A 22681-nucleotide genomic window follows, 5' to 3' on the forward strand; every position below is an offset into this window, starting at 1 on the left:
AGGACCCGAATGAAAACCTATAAAGGAAAATAAGTAGACAGTAGAATAGGAAAGTACAAATAATTAAAAACTGGAATAAATGGTGTACAAAGTGGAATTGCAAACCATGTAAAAACTCTTCACAACCATGACAATTAATGCCTAGACAACAGCATTTTAACATATCTCTGTTGTACCACAAAGAACAAACATTAACATTTGAGTGAAGTTTCTAAAATCTTCCCCAAATTTGAAACTTCTGCCAAGTCATATAAAACAAGAAGTTTTGATCTAAGGAAAAGAGAAACTGCAGAAATCATTGAACTAAGATATTTGAGTTCTAAATTTCCTCCTTGCTTCCTTTCTTCTCTTATTAAAAAATATAAACATGATAAGGTTTGTAAAGATAAGTGTAGCTCACTTTATTACTTGTCTAGCCACCATATGGGATGAGATGAGGGTGGTAATAACCTTAGCAAGTAATACAACTCCAACTAAAATGGTCTGTACTTAAATCACATTGCATTAAATGGGGACCCGGAAAATGATGATTTTGGTCTTAAATCTCTAGAGATATATAGTAGGCTTCTTCTCTTTTTTAAGCACACATACACACACACACAAAAAAATTGCTGAAAACTTGAAATTCTGTATCAAGTTAATTATTTGCCAAATCATATCTTAATGAGTAGATGGTATAATTACAAGAGTTTGAAAGTCACAGAGAGAAATCTATAAAGTAGACTAATCACCTTCATCTGACAAATGATTCAGGATGGGGGAATGTTTGACTCTAAATGTAGAATTTAATGATCTGCAAGGTCTTCAAGTCCAAAGAAACTAATGAACTAGCTTGGCTATTATTAGTCTTCATATGCCATGGTTTTTGTCCTATTATGTAGGTTGTTTTGAGCAATTGTTAGTTAACTCACTACTTTCTGAGATTAAAGTTAGAAAACCTGCAGCTAACTAGTACCCCCAAAGTCCTACAATTGAATTTGAAAGGGCAATGAAACTATGTCAAACAAATAAACCTGCCTCCTGAATTAAAGGAACAGATCAAAAGCTCAGCTGCTTATAGAATGTGCATGCCTTCAAGATGCTCCCAGCTCAATCTCTACATGGACATCTCTGTGCACTGAGAACCAAATCTTCATGTTAGAAGATCAGCCATTAAGGAAAATAACTCTTCTACACACTACTTTGAAAGGAGCACGGACTTAACAAGAGAAAGACAAGAAAGAATTTATGGTGAAACTGAAGTATAATTAGAAAATTGGATTAACCATCTCTTTCCTTTCTCTCTCTCCTTCTCTTCCAACACTCTGTCACTTTCTATGTATCCCAGACATTTTTATCATTGGAGAATGGGGGGTGGGGGTAGACCCAGTACTTTTACTGGCATCAGCCCTCAAATTTGGCCTGAATGTGTTCCTCATTAGATACCATCAGAGTCTCCTCCTCACCATATGCCAATGTTTTTGTTTTCTAGATTATTCAGGACAGAATATTCAAGCACATATCACGCAACAGTTTAATATGGAACAAACATCCTGGGGGATTGTTCGTCCTACCACAGTATTCATCTTATCTGGGAGATTTCCCTTACTACTATGCTAATTTAGGTAAGTGAATGCCTTCCCCAGAGCTTTTCTGGTTTACCCTCCAAATGTTCGGAACTCAAGTCCCTCGATTTTTTTATTCCATCGCAGTGTCTTTGTAACACCCTGTGTTGGAGACTGCTTTCTAGAGCCCTGTCCTAAATGGTTTATCAAGGTCATGAATTATAAATCCAGCTGCTGCTGCTGCTGCTAAGTCACTTCAGTCGTGTCCGACTCTGTGTGACCCCATAGACAGCAGCCCACCAGGCTCCCCCGTCCCTGAGATTCTCCGGGCAAGAACACTAGAGTGGGTTGCCATTTCCTTCTCCAGTGCATGAAAGTGAAAAGTGAAAGTGAAGTCGCTCAGTCGTGTCCGACTCTTATCAGAGACCTCATGGACTGCAGCCTACCAGGCTCCTCCGCCCATGGGATTGGGGTGCCATTGCCTTCCAGCAGAGCCTTGCAAAGTGAAAAACTCATTCCTGATCTGAGCCGCTGTTCTTTACGTTTAGTAGAGTCATTGCTTTTTAAGAAAAAGGCTCCCCAAATTACAGATCATTCTGAACATGACAATCTAAGTAATCTAAGTGAAAGTTGCTCAGTCATGTCCTACTCTTTTGCGACCCCATGGACTGTGGCCTGCCAGGCTCCTCTGTCCATGGAATTCTCCAGACCAGAATACTGGAGTGTTTTGCCATTCCTTTCTGCAAGGGAATCTTCCCAACCCAAGGATCAAACCTGGGTCTCCTGCATTGCAGGTGGATTTTTTACTGTCTGAGCCACCAGGGAAGCCCCAACATGACAATGAGTTTGCTATAATTTTGAGTCTTATCATGTATAAAATGAATCTAAGAGAGCTCTTCCTACATTTTTTTTTCTCCAAGATCCTAACTTCTCTGTCTCAGAATAAAGAAAAACCAAACTAATAAAGGGAAAGGGAAAAGATTTAAGAATATAGGACAGAGGACAAACTTATGCACTTCATTCCACACTTATTATGCTCCTCTTCTGTGCCGTGTTAATGCAGTGCTAGGTTACCACCTAGCACTGGTAGGAATAAAAAGTCAAAGGAGATATAAGCTCTGCTCTCAAGCAGCTTTTGTGCTCAGTCGCTCAGTCGTGTCCTGCTCTTTGCAAACTCACGGACTATAGCTCACCAAGGTCATCTGTCTATGTAATTTTCCAGTCAAGAATGTTGGAGTGGCTTGCCATTTCCTTCTCCAGGCAACTTTTAGGCTGGTCATAATGAGGAAAAGGAAACAGGTGGAGAGATGAAGCTTTACAAAAGGCTACCATTATTGCCATAGACATTTATGTATTGGGCTGGCCAAAAAGTTCATTTGGGTTTTTCTGCACCATCTTATGGAAAAACCTGAACAAACTTTTTGGCTGCCCCAATATTTGGAGCCCCATTTGCTCTAATGTTGGTAACATCTTGGACATTTCCCTTCAGTCACAGTTCCAAATTTGAGAAACCTTGGGATAATAAAGCATCCTTCAAGTTGATGTGGCAAGAAGACTCCAGATTTTTGTGTGGAGTCAATCGAGTTAGCACATTAGAAGTGTGTAAATGTTGCTTCTTAAACCATTACAGGAAAGTCTAAAAGCAGTGACTTGTCCTTACTGTTAAGGGAACCCCCTACATCATATTTATTCTTCTTACTTGGCAAAGCCTTAAATGTGTATTTCACTAGTGGGAAAGCTAGTTTCTTTCCAACATGAAACTGAAGTACTAGTCAGATGATGGCGTTTTCTCTGCAAAAGATCCATATAATTCTTTGAGGTATACACTGTAATTCTTCCCTTTATCAGTCACTCTCAAAGCTTAACTCCAGTGTCCCTTCACTGTCTTGGTCATATTTAAGCTGCTAAAATGTGAAATTAGTGGGTCTATACTAATGAAGTTTTCTAAAATTTAATTTGTTATTTTCATTATAATTCATGATGAATTTTGGATTTCACATTTATTCCTTTTGTTTTAAATGTTAATCAAGTTTATTGGCAGCACGACCCCTCCCCTCCAAAATAAAAGCTGTTCTATCATCAATAAAGACTGCTTATTCTAATAGTCTAATAAGAGCTCTACCATAGTATTAATGTTTCTTAGTCTGCTTTTCTTTTTTTTTAATTCTTTTTTTTAAATTGAACGATGATTGCTTTATAATATTGGTTTGATTTCTGCCGTACATCAACTTTAATTAGCGATAGGTGTACATATGTCCCCACTAATGAAGTTTTAAGAGGCTTTTAACCTGGCTCCTGTTTCTCAGTGAGTTCTCAGGAAAAGACTCATTTGCAGAAGAAGCCACCTCACTGCTTTCTCTTTGGAGGCAGTTGTTATTTTGCACGTGTGTGATACCTTTCCACCTTGGGCTTCAGAGCACACGGTTGGCAGAGGTCTGAACCACATGCTTTTTCTCTCGGCTGTGTTTCCCCGCTACATAAAGAAGAGATTTCTTGGGAGTAGAGCAGCTTCCACCCCAAAATAATGATGGTGGTGGCAGTGATGGTGATGGTGGGGGTGAGCTCACGCTGAGCACTTGGCGTTTGCAGGTCCTGTTCTAAATGCTCTGTATGCATCAACTCATTTAAATGCATTTTCATAAAAACCCTGTAACCTTGTTGCTGTTGCCATCAGTCCCATTTCACTGCTGTGGAAACACGGAGGGTTAAGTAATGATCCCACCACCACTCAGTGATGGAACTGGGCTTCAGACCTAGACACTTGGGCTCTGGATGTTGGCCTTTTAACCTTGACCACTTGCTGGTTATGATCTGAAATAGTAGCGATCAGGCAAAAACCTTTCAAAATGGCAGCATAGGAAAACATATTTGCAAAGCCAGCAACCAACAAGAGATTAATCTCCAAAATATACAAACAGCTCATGCAGCTCAATATCAAAGAAACAAACAATCCGATCAAAAAGTGGGCAGGAGATCTCAATAATGATTTCTCCAAAGAAGACATACAGATGCCCATAAAACACATGAAAAGATGCTCAAAACCACCAGTTATTAGAGAAATGCAGATCAAAACTACAATGAGGTATCAGCTCACACCAGTCAGAATGGCCATCATCAAAAAAGCCTGCCAACGGTAAATGCTGGAGAGGGTATGGAGAAAAGGGGATCCTCTTACCCTGTTGGTGGGAATGTAAACTGGTGCAGGCACTATGGAGAACAGTATGCAGGTCCCTTAAAAAATAGAGCAACCATTGTGACCCAGCAATCTTACTCCTGGGCATGTATCTGGAGAAAACCATAATTCAAAAAGATACATGCACCCCAGCATTCATGGCAGTGCTATTTACAATAGCCAAGACATGGAAGCAACCTAAATGCCCTTTAACTACATCACTAAGAATAAGATATATGCAAATACCCTGAAAGAGAGAGCACCTTTACTAAAATCCAGCCTAGGATGTAAGTAACTATGGTTATACCCTTTCTTGAGTAAAGAGTGGTGAGTAATGTTATGTGTATGTGTATAATTAGACTCTGGGTGCCTAAAAAGCAGAAGGGAGATCAAAGATGTATCCCCGAGGGAGGAAGGAAAAGGCCATCAAAGGAAAAATCTGGAAATGGGCCTTGAACTGTAAATTATCCAGGTCTCTAAACTCAGGCAGCAGTTCACTAGCAGCTTTTCACCTTGTTTTTGTTCTGTCAAGACATAAGAGGCAGAGGAAAAATATGCGAGAAGGGAACATTAGCTCTGGGGTGAGGCGATGGAGCAGAGAGGAATAATTTTCGAAGTCTTGTTTCTCAGTGCTTCATTAGGTTGCTCTGCCCTTGCTCTTTCAGGTTTAAAGCCCCCCTCCAAATTCACTGCAGTCATCCATGCGGTGACCCCCCTGGTCTCTCAGTCCCAGCCAGTGTTGAAACTCCTCGTGGCTGCAGCCAAGTCCCAGTACTGTGCCCAGGTGAGTGGGGAGGTAGGGAGGGTTGACCCAGTGCCTGCACCCTGCCGCTTGGTGGACCAGAGACCCCCCCACTCCTTCCCTGCTACACACTGGCTCCCAGGGACTCATCTCACGTCCTGCCCTCTTACTCCCCTTTCATTTGTCATGCCTTGTTACTCTCTTTTCATCAGCTTAGAGGTTCTTGGAAGTGAAATCTGGTACAGGTAATGGGTAGGTTACAAAGAGATCTTTGCCCTGGGGTAAAGTGAAGTATATACCAATACCTTTTCTTTCTTTTTTTTTTTTAAGATTCCACATATAAGTAGTACTGTGTGTATTTGTCTTTCTCTTTCTGACTTTCTTCGCTTAGTATGATAATCTCTAGGTCCATTCATGTTGCTGCAAGCGGCATTATTTCTCTCTTTTTTTTTTTATTTTAATTTCCTGGCCATGCTCCATGGCATGTGGGATCTTAGTTCCCTGACCAGGGATCAAACCCACACCCCCTGCAGTGGAAGTGAGGAGTCTTAACCACTAACCACCAGGGAAGTCCCCCAACACACTCTTTAAAGAATATATACACACATTATTTCATCTTTAAGTGTCAAAGTGAAAAACAAACTTCAGAAAGGCCCCTGAAAGGACCCAGAAAACTAAGCTGCAACAGCAGAAACTGACTCGTTGGCGTCAGGAGGCGTCAACTTTTCTTTCACAGCCGCTGGGACTAATTATAAAATTGGGAGCAGAAGATGATATCTATGGTAACAGTGTTTTCCAAATTAGCATTGCTCTCCTACTCTTAACAGTGGTTTTTCTGAATTGTAAATTACACGAGAAGGTTTACATATGAGAAAAGAATGGAGTCACACTGAAGGCTGCATTTGGGGGCTAAACACATTTATTGGCAATAATAAGGCCACAGGAAATAAGCTGCCATCCTGGAGAAGTCGGATCTTGACTTCTCTTCCTTCTCGCACATTGCCTGCTGGAGTGAAGTTCATAGCAGATGTTCAGTGTGCATTTTTCTTTAGTTTGATCAAGGCTGTTATCTTCCTCCTCATCATAAGACACCAGAATTTAGAAAACCACTTTTTTAAGAGCCAACAACCCTGGCATGCCTTCTTTCCTCCCCAGCCTTCTCCTACCCACTTGACATAGGTTTTCTTAGGTTACCCTTCTTGTCCCCTCTCTTTGGTTGTTAGAGTGATGGGGTTCTGGGGGTTGTGTGGGAGTAGACTCACTTAAAAAAATTTTTTTTGGAGTATAGTTGTTTTACAGTGTTATGTTAGTTTCGGGTGTACAGAGTGGAGTGGACTCACTTTAAATACAGTTTTGAGGTCTGCCTCTCTGCCTTGCTTAGAACACCGTCTTCTCTCTCTCTGTGTGTGTCTTTAAGAAGAAATGTTGGGTTGGAAGCCTATGTAAATCCAGCCTTACCAAGCCATCTGATGACCCCTTATCCCTTTCAGATCATAGTTCTATGGAATTGTGACAAGCCCCTTCCAGCCAAACACCGCTGGCCTGCCACTTCTGTGCCTGTCATTGTCATTGAAGGAGAAAGCAAGGTAGGACCCTAGGGGACTTCACTGTGGAATCAGCATGGAATCTTCTTTTCTGCAATGGGGCACCTGGGTGTTGGCCTTTGCCATCTTCCTCCTGCCCTTGGGAGGTGCTGGCCCTGGACTACTTTTCCAAAACTATACCTGTCTCTGACTGTCCTCCACTTTGATAGCCATGGGATTTTTTTTTTTTTTTTTTTGAAGTATAGATGATTTACAATTGTGTTACTTTCTGCTGTATGGCAAAGTGAGTCAGTTATACATATAGGCACTCTTTTTTAGATTCTTTTCCCATGTAGGTCATTATAGAGTGTTGAATATTATTCCCTGTGCTATACATAGGTCCTTATTACTTATGTATTTTTTAAATTTATTTTTAATTGGAGGATAATTGCTTTACAGTGTTGTATTGGTTTCTGCCATATAACATGAATCAGCTGTAAGTATACATATATCCCCTCCCTCTTGAGCCTCCCTCCCATCCCTCTAGGTCATCACAGAGCACCAAGTTTATTAAAGTATGGTTGATTTGGACTTCTCTGGTGGCTCAGTTGGTAAAGAATTTGCCTGCAATGCAGGAGACCTCAGTTCGACCACTGAGTTGGGAAGATCCCCTGGAGGAGGGCATGACAACCCACTCCAGTATTCTTGCCTGGGGAATCCCATGGACAGAGGAGCCTGGCGGGCTGCAGTCCATGAGGTCACAGAGAGTCAGACATGACTGAGTGACTAAGCACAGCACACATAGTTGATTTACACTGTTGTGTAATTTCTCTTGTACAGCAAAATGACTCAGTTACACACACACACACACATATTCTTTTTCATATTCTTTTCCATTATGGTTTATCACAGGAGATTGAGTATAGTTCCCAGTGCTATGCAGTAGGACCTTGTTGCTTATCCAACCTATTTATCCTGTTTATAATAGCTTGCATCTGCTCATCCCAAAGCCTTCCACCTTTCCTTCCCCATTGCCCTCTGACCTCTGGGCATCTACAAGTCTGTTCTCTATATCTTTGTCTGTTTCTGTTTGGTAGATAAGTTCATGTGCATTGTATTTTAGATTCCACAAATAAGTGATACCATATGGTATTTATCTTCTCTTTCTGACTGACTTTGCTTAGTATGATATTCTTAGGTTCATCAGTGTTGCTGCAAATAGCATTCTTTCATTCATTTTAATGGCTGAGTAATATTCCATTGTGTATATGCACCACATCTTCTTTATCTCCTCATCTGTTGATAGACATTTAGGTTGCGTCCATGTCTTGGCTGTTCTGAATAGTGCTACTATGAACATAGGTGTGCATATATCTTTTGAATTATAGTTTTGCCTGGGTATATGCTTAGAAGTGGGATTGCTGGACCATATGGCAACCCCCTTTTTAGTTTTTTGAGGAACCACCATACTGTTTTCCGTTGAGACAGCCATAGGCTTTCGAGTCAGGGAGTTCTGGATCTTAATACTAACTCTTTAGGAGATATGTGACCCTGTCTGTACTTTCCTTCTCTGAGTCTCAGTTTCCTCATCCACAAAATGGAAATAATACATACCACATGGATAGCAATTAGGAGTAAATGAATTCAGGACCTGGCAAAAGTAATCTTTCTGGAAATGATGAGGATGAAGAAGAGTTGGTGGTGGTGATGCATGAGCTGATTAATGCATTGCTTAGCTGATTAATCTGAATTAGTTGTATCAATGAAAGCAGTGGTTCTTCCCCACACCGATCTTAAAAAAGACATTTCCACTTTATGTTTGCTTTGATTTCTCCATCAGAGACTCTCAGGAGGGCTGGCTGCCTGGCTGGCCCCCTGCTTCCATTCTCCAGCTCATTTTGCCTACAACAGAATGATCTTCACAATCATCTCATAGCCCTTAAGGGACTCCTTTTGCTAATGTTTTCAATTAACATTAGAGACTGTGTACAATCTGGCCTTTGCTGGCCCTCCCAGTCTCCTCTCATTGCTTTTCCTTTACAGACTTGATTATTCACAGTTTACTGCCCTGTGTCCCTTCCCACCTCTAACGGTGGTCTTTCCCATTTGCTGTAGGTCTTGACCATCCCTCTCTCAACTCTTCATCTGTGTTATCGAAATTTCCATATATTCTTTAAGCCCATGCTGCCTCCTCTTTGAAATGTCTTGTATTTGTGGCAGCCAGGGATAAGTTCTCTTTTCTCAAGCTCTGCTTTATAATAGCTCTTATCCATTGTGAAGAAATTTGTTGTTGTTTTTGTTTAGTCACCAGGTCATGTCCAGCTCTTTGCTACCCCATGGACTGCAGCACACCAGGCTTCCATATCCTTCACCATCTCCCAGAGTTTGCCCAAGTTCATGTCCATTGAATCAGTGCTGCCATCCTACCATCTCATCCTCTGTCGCCCACTTCTCCTTCTGAAGAGATTCAGTTCAGTTCAGTTCAGTTGCTCAGTCGTGTCTGACTCTTTGTGACCCCATGAACTGCAGCACGCCAGGCCTACCTGTCCATCACCAACTGCCGGAGTCTACCCAAACCCATGTCCATTGAGTCGATGATGCCATCTAACCATCTCTCCTCTGTCATCCCCTTCTCCTCCTGCCCTCAATCTTTCCCAGCATCAGGGTCTTTTCAAATGAGTCAGCTCTTTGCATCAGGTGGCGATTATCTCTATTCAATGAAATTTAATAGAAGTTAGTCTCTATTAAATGACACTGATGTTGTCATCTAAGAGACTTTCCCTGTTGGTTCCCAAAGACTTAGGTTGTGAGAGATTGTCTCATGCTAAGTAAACTATCCCTGGGCCAGAATAAGAATTATCAGTGTATTAAGTTGCACCATTTGAAATCATCATTTGAGCTGCCACAGTGACCATTTCATGTAGTTCAGCAGGATGCAGGGAGAACTGTAATGGTTATGTGGACAAGATGGTCCATGCATTGTCTATTCAGTCCCAGTGTAGGCTGCCTACTGTATGCTGGACACTGTGCAACATGTGGGAACACAGTGAGAAAGGTGACAGACACAGTCACACCCTTCCAAGGGCTGGGGTCAAGCAATGTGGTTATCAGAGAGCTACTTGATAAGTATTAAATGAGGAAGTGAAAGTGAGCGAAGTCGCTCAGTCGTGTCCTACTCTTTGCGACCCCATGGACTGTAGCCTACCAGGCTCCTCTGTCCATGGGATTTTCCAGGCAGTAGTACTGGAGTGCATTGCCATTTCCTTCTCCAGGGGATCTTCCCGACCCAGGGATTGAACCCGGGTATCCCGCATTGTATACAGTCGCTTTACCATCTGAGCCACCAGGGAAGTCCTAAATGAGGAAAGGGAGGGATTAATCACATGCCTCTTGGCATCAGTTTTGCTTGTCCTTCTGAATCCCTCTCACCCATAGGTGTGGTTTTACAAAGGGTCTGGCACACAAAAGTTTCCTGCCTGCAGCCCCAATTCCAATGCCTGAGGCCCTGCACAGTGCTCACGTGGATGCTTTTCACTTTGAACTTGGGAATTTTTCATGGTTTGTTTTTATGTTTCCATAGGTAACTAGAACTCCTTCTGGTAGATAGGTCTTTCTTTGACTATGTCAGGATATTCAAACAAGATCCATTCTGTGTGACGGACTGTGAGCCATTCTGACTCCTGTGGTTAATTAGTATGCATTTTTATGCTCAGACTCGTTGATTGATTTTATATTTTCACTCCCAGCTAGTAGCCCCAGTTTCTTTATTTCTAGTTCAATTCAGTTCAGTCGCTCAGTCGTGTCTGACTCTTTGCAACCCCATGAACCACAGCACACCAGGTCTCCCTGTCCATCACCAACTCCGAGTTTGCCCAAACTCATGTCCATTGAGTTGGTAATGCCATCCAACCATCTCATCCTCTGTTGTCCCCTTCTCCTCCTGCCCTCAATCTTTCTGAGCATCAGGGTCTTTTCAAATGAGTCAGCTCTTCTGATCAGGTGGCCAAAGTATTGGAGTTTCAGCTTCAACATCAGTCCTTCCAGTGAACACCCAGGACTGATCTCCTTTAGAATGGACTGGTTGGATCTCCTTGCAGTCCAAGGGACTCTCAAGAGTCTTCTCCAACACCACAGTTCAAAGCATCAATTCTTCAGCGCTCAGCTTTCTTCACAGTCCAACTCTCACATCCATACATGACTACTGGAAAAACCATAGCCTTAACTAGATGGACCTTTGTTAACAAAGTAATGTCTCTGCTTTTGAATATGCTGTCTAGGTTGGTCATAACTTTCCTTCCAAGGAGTAAGCATCTTTTAATTTCATAGCTGCAATCACCATTTGCAGTGATTTTGGAGCCCAAAAAAATAAAGTCAGCCACTGTTTCCACTGTTTCCCCATCTATTTCCCATGAAGTGATGGGACCAGATGCCATGATCTTCGTTTTCTGAATATTGACCTTTAAGCCAACTTTTTCCCTCTCCTCTTTCACTTTCATCAAGAGGCTCTTTATTTTTTTTTTAATTTTATTTTATTTTTAAACTTTACATAATTGTATTAGTTTTGCCAAAAAGAGACACAGATGTATAGAACAGTCTTATGGACTCTGTGAGAGAGGGAGAGGGTGGGAAGATTTGGGAGAATGGCATTGAAACATGTAAAATATCATGTATGAAACGGATTCATTCAAGAGGCTCTTTAGTTCTTCTTCACTTTCTGCCATGAGGGTGGTGTCATCTGCATATCTGAGGTTATTGATATTTCTCCCGGCAATCTTGATTCCAGCTTGTGCTTCCTCCAGCCCAGCGTTTCTCATGATGTACTCTGCATATAAGTTAAATAAGCAGGGTGACTATATACAACCTTGACATACTCCTTTCCCGATTTGGAACCAGTCTGTTGTTTCATGTCCAATTCTAACTGTTGCTTCCTGACCTGCATATAGGTTTCTCAAGAGGCAGGTCAGGTGGTCTGGTATTCCCATCTCTTTCAGAATTTTTCACAGTTGATTGTGATCCAAACAGTCAAAGGCTTTGGCATAGTCAATAAAGCAGAAATAGATGTTTTTCTGGAACTCTCTTGCTTTTTTGATGATCCAGCGGATGTTGGCAATTTGATCTCTGGTTCCTCTGCCTTTTTTAAAACCAGCTTGAACATCTGGAAGTTCACAGTTCACGTATTGCTTAAGCCTGGCTTGGAGAATTTTGAGCATTACTTTACTAGAGTGTGAGATGAGTGCAATTGTGCGGTAGTTTGAGCATTCTTTGGCATTGCCTTTCTTTGGGATTGGAATGAAAACTGACCTTTTCCAGTCCCTTGGCCACTGCTGAGTTTTCCAAATTTGCTGGCATATTGATTGCAGCACTTCCACAGCATCATCTTTTAGGATTTGAGATAGCTCAACTGGAATTCCATCACTTCCACTCGTTTTGTTCGTAGTGATGCTTTCTAAGGCCCACTTGACTTCACATTCCAGATTGTCTGGCTCTAGGTCAGTGATCACACCTTCGTGATTATCTGGGTCGTGAAGGTGTTTTTTGTACAGTTCTTCTATGTATTCTTGCCACCTCTTCTTAATATCTTCTGCTTCTGTTAGGTCCATAACATTTCTGTTCTTTATTGAGCCCATCTTTGCATGAAATGTTCCCTTGGTATCTCTAATTTTCTTGGAGAGATCTCTAGTCTTTCCCATTCTAATGTTTTCCTCTATTTGATGATGATAATAACAGTACCTTTCCTGTAAGGTTTATCAGATATATCTTATAAAATACCTCCCATTCTCCCAGCCATATTTCTGTCTGGACTGCTGGCCATTTGTTGAGTCCTAGTCTTGACAGAGGAGCCCAATGGGCTACAGTCCATAGGGTCGTAAAGAGTCAGACACGACTGAGCAACTAACATTTCATTTTGCAGCCTTGACTTTGGCCAGTGACTCCAGTAGGTCGTGTGGTTCCTTTCCCCTCACTGTCACTGCCCTGAGACTGTGCATGTGTGTGTGTGTATGTGCATGCTAAGTCACTTCAGTCATATCCAACTCTGTGAGACCCTAGAGACTGTAGCATGCCAGGCTTCTCTGTTCATGGAATTCTCCAGGTGAGAATACTGGAGTGGGTAGCCATGCCCTTCTCCAGGGGATCTTTGCCACCCAGGGATTGAACCTGTGTGTCCTGCAGATCCTACATTGCCGATGGATTCTTTACCACTGAGCTATTGGGAAGTCCCGCCCTGGGACTGTACCACCTAATAAAGCATTTGCCCTCAAGCCTTCCTTTAGATTCTGTATTCTAGGGCAACTGGGCTAAGACTTGGGCTCATTTTGAAGAAGAAATATGACACTGTATTACAGGTGCTCAGCCCTGTAATACACTCGGCATTTGATAAATATCAGCTCCTTTTCTAAGGGGATGTTGTAAATTGATGGTTTGCCTTATGGGCTCTGGGGTCAGACTTCCTTTTTTGTGACCTCAGGCACATTATTTAACTCTCTGTGCCTCAACCCTCCCCTTCAGTAAATGGAAGAAATCCTAACATCTAACTGGTTTGATAGATAGTATCAACCACATAGTTTGATACTATACATATGAATGCACCTACAAAGTGGGTATATGTGGTAGGTGCTTGATAAATGTCAATAATTCTTGTGCTTTGTATAATTACTTACAAACGTTTCTTAGCTTCCCCACTGGACAGGGAACTTTTTAAAAATATTTATTTATTTGTTTAGCTGCTTCAGGTCTTAGTTGGGGCATGGGGCTCTTTTGCTGCAGTGTACAGGCTTCTCTCTAGTTGTGGGATGTGGGGTAGGTAGTTGGGGGACACAGGCTTAGTTGCCCCATGGTATGTGGGATCTTGGTTTCCCAACCAGGGATCCAACCTGCATCCCCTGCATTGGCAGGCAAATTCTTAACCACTGAACCACCTGGGAAGTTCTGACAGGGAACTTCTTGAGCCTTTGTCATTTCCTAGTCATTTTTGTTCATTTTAGAAGGGCTTGGGCTCTTATGGTAGCTAAATATTTCAAGTTAACAAGGGAGACTCAGCTTACTCTGCATTGACTTTGTAAGTAGATGCTCCTTTCATGCTAATTCATGGAGCTTTTGGAACTCCAGGTATTTGAGAAAGAGCCTCTAGTTTCTACACTAGAATTTGGAAGTGGCTGGCTTATGGGCGCTTAACTTTAGTTGATGAAGCAGTTTCAGAAAAAAGAAATGGATTCTTTGAAACCCAGTGGTTGGGCCCATAACAGGGGAAGGAAGTCATACGTCCTCCTCATTCCCCATTTTAAATTTCTACGTCTAGCCTTGAGTTTAAAATTGATGTGTTGGCTGCTTTGGCTGGGAAATTCTGTTTTGAATTTATAGGCCTTGTCTTTGCAGCTCTTCCCCTGTAGGCTTAACAAGGGAAAGGTCAGGGCATCGCTAAGCTGGCAACTAATGGCTTCTGAGTTAGTCAACGGACAAGGAAACAGTGTCAGGAGAATTGCTTCAGGCTGAGTTTCTGAGCCCTGTGCATAGGGGGTTGCTGATTGCTTTTGTATTTTATTTTATTTTGAAAGCCTGAGGGAAGGGGGGAAACGAACAAACACTTGACCCAGTTGACAGATGTGTGGGAGCAGAGCCTGGAGCCATTTATGCTGTAGATATGTCCCTTGAGCTCCCAGAGGTGGGTTCTGGTGGACATTTTCCATCTTTTAATGTCCTAAGCCCTCCAGTAGCTTCACAGACTTATAAACTGACTCTGAGACGAGGCTTGTGGATGAGCTGGCTTCCGGATGTAAATATAGCTTGGGCTTCTTTGGGGGGGCGGGTGGGTGAAGGCATTCTCAGATTTGTGGAGAGCTCACCCTTGGCAGCCAGACTAAGTGCCCCTTTTCCCTTTGCCTCCAGCACCTAACTGCCTCCTTCCCTGGCCTTCATGCCTTGAAAGTTGATTACAAGTGTCTTCTTTCTCTGTCTCCAAATATGAACCGGGAGAGGATGACGTAACAGTTAATAAGCCTTTCAGAGGAGGGTGGTGAATGTGAGATCACCATGTGTGGTCCATGTTCACTGCTGAGGTCCTTTCAACCCCAAGACAGGTAGAGTGTAGCGACTGAGGTGTGCTACAGGAGGTCCCCAACCCCCAGGATCTAATGCCAGATGATCTGAGGTGGAGCTGATGTAATCATAACAGTAAATGGAATTGTGCTTGAATCATCCCAAAATCATCCCCACTACCACCATCACCAGCCACCCACTGGCTTGTGGAAAAGCTGTCTTCCATGAAAATGTCCCGGGTGCCAGAAATGTTGGGGACCGCTACCTAGGATTGCGACTGCTAGATGGAATGTTGAGAGCAAGACACACCTTTCTGTACCTTAGTTTTCTCGTGTATACGATGGGATTGTTATAAAGATGAAATAAGAACTTTGAACATTCTTCGGCACATAATAAATGTTTAAAAAATGTTGGTTTTTCTTATATCATCATGCTCATTAGTTATTCAGTGGAAACCTTAGCACAGAGGTATAAGCTGTAATTGTCGTAGGGTAGTCTCTTTGGTCTCAGTCTTCCAACTGATCCCCCAGATCCTCACCACACACACAGGCACACACATACACGTGTAGAAACACACATACACTCACCTTGCCATGCCTTATCCTGGAGCTCCCCAAATCTTATTCATATACTAGCTTTACAGTTTTCCTTAATACATGGACCACATGTTCTATTGTTTATTTAATATTGTTTTTAAATCAGCTTAGTTTTCAATTTAATGAAATTATCTTTAAGGAGCTCTACTACTACTCCTTATTGCTGTAGCTATTAATATATATGTGTACATATTTTTGCTTCTCTGAGCTAAAACGAAGCCTAGAAAATTTTAAAAATTTGTCTCTGCACCTCCTAAAATGACCTGGCGGCCATCAAGTGGTGTGTGTCCCATGCTTGAAATCACTGCTCCCTCCATCTGCTCTTTCCTGACCTCAGAGCACTGGCTGTCCACTCTCTGCCTTTGCCTCTACTGAGCCCTCATTTCTATTTACACTCGGTGGATTCCTGGCTATCAGGATCACTTCTCCAAGGTCTTCGTTGCTTTTCCAAGCAGCTGGTTACTGCATCCTCTGATTTCCTGGGATTTCTCATAGTAGGCCAAGACTGATGATCCGCATCTTGGTCTTGGTCATCTTGGTCTCCCTGCAGACTGTGAACTCCTCCAAGACAGAGGGTGTATCTTACTTACCTCTGGCCTCCCTTTGACTGGCAAGGTGTCTGTACAGTTAGTGCCCAGTAATGGTGGAACCAGTGAATCTGCACTGATGGGAAACGGAAGCCTTTTATGTTGAGGGGTGACATGGTGGTTGAGCATCCTTTGTGAAGGTGAGGATGCGGGGGAAATTCTCCCCCAAACAAGACTCTCCATTTACCTCTCTTTTCCTGATTCCTTCCCTCCTGCCTGCCCCGCCGCCTCCTCCGCCCCCAACCTCCACCTCCCAGGTGATGAGCAGCCGTTTCCTGCCCTATGACAACATCATCACAGACGCTGTGCTCAGCCTTGACGAGGACACCGTGCTTTCAACCACGGAGGTAAGCAGCCTCTCAGGAGGTGTGGCGGGCCCTACAGGTGGTCACCTCAAACCCCAGGGTGCTGGCACCTCCTCTGCCCTTGCCTTGGCCAAGCCCAAAACATTTTTCAGAACTTCCTGCAGAGTGGGTTTGAATCAACCCTGATGAGGGCCTTTTCTCCTTGTTTCCTCTGCTAATTGGCTCCTCACTTGCCAGGCTGTGCCTCACCTCACCCTTCTGTCTGCCCTCCTGTTTTTGGATTGTTTTTAAACAGTGCAGGTGTGGGCAGGTGTGCAGAGGAACCCAGACGAGGCGGGCGGGCGCACCTGTTTGGTATTTTCTTGAAACCACACGATCCAGAGCCCCCATCTTTCGCGATCCTCCTACTGCCATGCAGGCATGTGTGGCCTCTGTTGGAGAACACTATTTCTGGGTTCTAAAGGCAGCTTTTCTGTCTTGGTTGGAAATGCGCATTTTCTTTTACCCACGCGAGAGCAAACAGTTTCACTTGAAGGCTGAGATGGAGATCCCTGCCTTTTCAGATGTTCACATACTTGTGCCAAAAATAAGATTGCACAGAGCCACGTGTGAGGGGGAGAGCGAGAAGGTGAAAGATAGATATGATAGAAAACCAATTTTTACAACTTGAATGAGTATTGATCTCTGAAACCTCACTTAAAACCGAAGAGGGGACCAAAGACATTTACACAAAAATGTAGCATGTCGGAAATACATCATTCAGGGTAGGTAGCTGCTAAAAAGCATGGAGACTTAGCTACTCACCCCCTTCCCCTTCTTTTATTCCTTTTTATTCATAGGAATAATTTTGTTCATATATTATCTTTTTTTTTATTTTATTTTATTTTTAAACTTTATATAATTGTATTAGTTTTGCCAAATATCAAAATGAATCCACCACAGGTATACATGTGTTCCCCATCCTGAACCCTCCTCCCTCCTCCCTCCCCATTCCATCCCTCTGGGTCGTCCCAGTGCACCAGCCCCAAGCATCCAGTATCGTGCATCGAACCTGGACTGGCAACTCGTTTCATACATGATATTTTACATGTTTCAATGCCATTCTCCCAAATCTTCCCACCCTCACCCTCTCCCTCTCCCACTGAGTCCATAAGACTGTTCTATATTATCTTTTTAATGTAAACACCAACAGTTAGCCGCAGACATTTTCCTGGGCGCCAGTCTGATTCTAATGGTCTGATGCCCCATACCCAAGACTCATGTTAACCTGGGCTGTTGGTTTCTGCTGCTCTTCAAATTCCATGGATGTTTCCCAGTTTCCATCCAATGGAGTTGAGCAGATGTTCTGTGGAAGGGCAACCAAAATCACCCCCCTGGGACACCTGCCCTGGGTCAGATCCTTTCTCTGCAGGTCTGCCTTTGTCGATCCTTTCTATGCAGTGCAAGGCCTGTAAATACTTGGTGAATGAGTTGGGGAGATGCGTGCTTCAAGGATTAAAGTGTGAACACACATCCAACTGTGTCACATGTGAGGCTGCAAGAGAAAGATGGGGTGGGGTGGTGGGGGTGGAAAGCAGGGGGAAAAGATGCTTCATGTTCAAAGGGAATGACAGCGATGGAATGCAGGGAACGGGACACTCCAGCTTGCATTTTTCTCCTGCTTCCTGCAAAGGAAGCTGGCACCCCTAGTGCACATTCATTCAACAAGTATTTATGGAGGGCTGGCTTTGTTCTGGTCCCTGTGCCAGGTACTTTGATTACACAGATCCTGCCTAGAGCCAGCAGAGTCCTGGCAGCAAACAGAATTCAAATCAAGTGATTCAAATGAAGGGATGGAGGATGACTACGTAATGGGGTTAAAGAACCCCATAGGAGCTGATGGAGAGGCAGCTGGGGAGTGGTGAGGGCAGGAAATAGCTCCCACTTCTATGCCTGAAGGAGTGAAGGAAGGGAAAGTGTTTCCAGAGTCCCTGAGAATGACTTCCCTGGTGGCACAGTGGTAAAGAATCCACCTGCCAATGCAGGAGACGCGGGTTCAATCCCTGGGTCAGGAAGATCTCCTGGAGTAAGAAGTGGCTACCCACTCCAGTATTCTTGCCTGGAAGATCCCATGCACAGGGGAGCCTGGAGGACTAGAGTTCACAGGATTGCAAAAGAGTTGACCATGACTTAGCAACTAAACAAAAACAATAGCAGTCCCTGGAAGGAGGAATTGAGAAGAAGAGGCTGTTGTCCTGTAAGAACTATGATCGTGAAGGGATGTGGCACCTGCCAGGACTCTGGTGCCAAAGCCAGGGCTTGCGGGGAGAGCAGGGGAGAAATACTGCCCTGCCTCTGTCCCACCTAATTTTCCTGCCAACGACTACCATTGACCTAACCCAAGCAGCCAGCAAGGATGCCCATGCTGTGCAGTCCATAGAGTCCCATTGTCTCAGGCGTAGGGCATGCAAGAAGGATGGAGAGTGGATCTTGGCGAGCAGACAGAGGAAAGGCCACACACTGTCATGGCGGAACGGATGGTCAAGACCACAGCATGCACCTAAATCGTTACCCCAGGACCAGAAGTATCGATTCACCTCTTGTCCTCCCCTGGGCATGAGGCCATAGATCTCACGCTAGGATTTGTTTCCCCCTGTCCCACGGTGAAATAACTTCCAGCTGCTGTGATGGATCCACGTGCTAGTGGGTATCTTTTCAAAGAACAGCAGTTCCAGCCTCTCAGCGCACGCCAGGAAGAACATGTGTTGCATGTGGAGCAATGAGAAGTTAGCTTGGCTTGAATATGAGATGTAAATTTAAGAGGCTGGCCCTCTAGTTTGCTTTGTGACTGATCAATAGCACAGTTGTATTGCCCAACATGGTGGAGGACAAAGATTTCTGTTTTCTCTTTTAGGTGAATAGATGTTGGTTCATTTTATTTCCTCTCTAAGGATCCTTAGCTTGTTTAAATGCCTCTCTGTGGTATTAAGGATAGATTTTTAAATAGCGTCCTATAAAGGGTATTAGACAGAGTTGGTTTTCTAGTTATTTACATTTATCTGGATTGCTGCACACTCTCAAAAGAAAACAGATGTTGGTTTTTAAGAGAAGAGGCCATAAGCTGACCTTTGCCTCCTTTGATGTGCTAATGAGCAGCTGAAAAGAGAACTATCACAAGCATCATAGTTTTATCGGAATTTACTTTTGAGTTGCTTTGAAATGACTTGAAACGGCTTTGAGATAGGAAGGAATTCATGTGATGAAAACACCCCATCGGGTTCTATAGTAGTTGCCAGTGTCTGCGTCTCCCTTTCAAAGGATAATGGAAAACCCCAAAGAGCGCTGACAGTCGGGCTGTTTCTTTGCCAATGGACTGCATAATGCACTGTCCCACCAGCTGGCACCGTTAGTCGTGAATGCCAGTGACAACGCTCAGGTTTTCACGACCTGCTTTCTATTTTCTGACAAATACTGTCCACTCAGCTGCTGTATTTTAACTTTGAGGTGCCCCTCGCCCCACCATACTTTCTTAATGTATATCCCAACCCCTCGTTTCCCCCTCCATGGCTTCCCCAGTGATTTCAGTGGTCAAAAATCTGCCTGCAATGCAGAAGATGCAGAGACACAGGTTTAATCCCTGGGTCGGGAAGATTCCCTGGAGGAGGGCATGGCAACCCACTCCAGTGTTCTTGCCTGGAGAACCCACGGACAGAGGAGCCTGGTAGGCTACCAACCATAGATAGGGTTGCAGAGAGTCAGACATGACTGAAGCTGCTGAGCATGCACGCGCAAGCTATATTGTTAAGGTGTTCGTATCTTGAGTCAGGGCACCAGACTAAATTCTTCATAAAGTTTTAAATTTGTGGCTGTTTATAAAAATTGTGTCTTCTAACTAAGCCCCAAGTATTCAGAGGAAAAAAGGACCCTTGCAGATCACTCAGACTGGTGTTTCCTAAACCTAGGATTTCACTGACCTGTTTACCTAGAATGGTGCTTAAAAACAAACAAAAAAAAGAAGTATAGGCAGTTTAAAGAAAAATATTAGCTAAGTCATTAAATGTGGCAAAAGAAGCAACAGTGGTAATGAATATGGTGAAAGCTAGGGAAATATCTTTAGGCTTATTTGCTTTGTCTTGTAATTGGGGTAAAATTCACAAAGCATAAAATCAACCGTCTTCAAGTGGCGTTTGTACCTTCCCAGTGTTATACACTTATTACCTCTACCTCATCCTGAAACGTTTTCATTATCCAAAAGGGACACCCCGTGGCCGTTAATCCGTCACTCCCTCTCCACTGGAGCCACCAGTCTGTTTTCTTTCTCTGTGGATTTGCTCTCCCTGGACCCTTGATGTGAATGGAATCACACAATATGGGGCCTTTTGTATGTGGCTTCTTGCACTTAACATAATGTTTGCAAGGTCCATCCACGTGGTAGCACGCATCAGTATTGCATTCCTTTTTAGTGCTGAGTCATATTCCACCAAATGGATATGCCATATTTGGCATATTTATTCATGAGTTGATGGCATTTGGGTTGTTCCCATTTTAGGGCTGTTGTGAACAGTTATTTGCTCTGCCTTCTTTTTTTTTTTTTTTGGCTGCACCATGTGGCTTGTGGTATCTTAGTTCCCCGACCAGAGATTGAACCCTCACCCTCAGCGATGAAAGCACAAGAGTCTTAACCACGGGACTGCCAGGGAATTCCCAACTTCTCTGCTTTTAAACCCCTGGGAGGTCAGGAATTGGACTTGCCAGCATCACTCAGCCACCATTACAATGCCAAGGCTTGAAACGTATGTGGAATATATGAAATTTCCATTTGCTTTACTTACAGGGAAAAGGTTGTTGATGGACATGTAACCTGTATAAGAGAAATTGTTTTGCACACTGTAGCAACAGAGCTAAAAGTGAGGCTATGATAACAGTGTACACTGAATCTGAAACCAGATGGCTTGAGTTCACATCTTGACTCTGCCACTTACTACCTCAGAAAAATACTTGAACCTCCATATCCGTAGCTTCCCCCCACTCTGTAAACTGGAGACTATAAAATTACCTACTTCTCAGGGTTATCGTGAGGATTAAATGAGTTAAAATATGTAAGTACCTGTCATATTATAAGGATTACATAATTATGAGCATTTCTATTACTTTTTAAAAAAAACTTTCTGTGTGTTGTTTTATTATTCATCAAATAATCATGGAAAGTCAGAAGTGAGTGCACACATTTGAAAACCGACTGTTCATGTGCTAACACAAGTGTTTGTAGCAGGTTCAGAAGTCCCTGCTTTGGGTGATCTTGAACACTAGGAAGTCATTTCACTGTGTTTCCTTTAAAATAATCCCATGGCTTTATTTGGCCTTGTCCCCACTTACTCCTAGTAATTTTTCACTGTGGGTACATTTCTGAATTTCCCTTGCACTGAGCATCTTCACACCTGAGAGGCCTGAATTTCTGCTCATGATGATACCTGCTCTTATTCCTGGTAGAACTTGTGTGCTTTTTAAACACCTTTTCTCTGGCTTTTAAGTGGATGCCTTGATTTTAGTCACTATGGCTTTGCTGCATGCTGGTAATGTTACATGCTATATATTCATATGCCGGATGTATATAGAAAATCTGCTCCTGTTTATAAAACAGATGCGTTTGTTCCTCCCACCCATGAATGGTCACGTGTCCTTTGTGGAGCAGCGGGGGTGGGAGAAGCAACTGATTTTTTTTTTTAAGCTTGAACAGACTGGATTTCTACAAGACATATCGCCAGTGTTTTGTTTTGTTTTGTTTTTTTTCCTTCTTTCATTTCCACACTAATCTGAAGTTTCTTTAACAGAAAACATTAAAAATGTACATAATTATGGGGCAAAATGTCAAGCAGTCAGTTTAATTTGCTGATGAATACATGGAATTAATGTTTCCCAACAGTCCCAGGATTTCGCATTACGAATTAGCAGGGGGAAGGTAATGTTTTGTTGACATTTGTTAACACTGTTGATTGCTTGTTTGGCTTGTGTTCTGCCTGCAGGTGGATTTTGCCTTCACCGTGTGGCAGAGCTTCCCCGAGAGGATTGTGGGGTACCCCGCACGCAGCCATTTCTGGGACAACTCTAAGGAGCGGTGGGGCTACACGTCCAAGTGGACAAACGACTACTCCATGGTGTTGACGGGAGCTGCTATTTACCACAAGTGAGGAGCCTGAAC

The 22681-nt window shown here is 43.2% G+C and overlaps 1 protein-coding gene across 1 annotated transcript in view; it reads left to right on the forward strand.

Annotated features, from left to right (window-relative positions):
• The window catches only part of EXT1 (exostosin glycosyltransferase 1), a 316389-nt gene that overhangs the window by 287708 nt on the left and 6000 nt on the right, over nt 1–22681 (forward strand). The window contains exons 5-9 of the mRNA XM_055546353.1: nt 1472–1604; nt 5382–5500; nt 6949–7044; nt 16456–16545; nt 22506–22666. Coding sequence (XP_055402328.1) covers nt 1472–1604; nt 5382–5500; nt 6949–7044; nt 16456–16545; nt 22506–22666 — 599 coding nt within the window. The remainder of the gene's footprint in view (nt 1–1471; nt 1605–5381; nt 5501–6948; nt 7045–16455; nt 16546–22505; nt 22667–22681) is intronic.

This window comes from Bubalus kerabau, chromosome 14 (assembly GCF_029407905.1).
Source record: "Bubalus kerabau isolate K-KA32 ecotype Philippines breed swamp buffalo chromosome 14, PCC_UOA_SB_1v2, whole genome shotgun sequence".
NCBI lineage: Eukaryota > Metazoa > Chordata > Mammalia > Artiodactyla > Bovidae > Bubalus > Bubalus kerabau.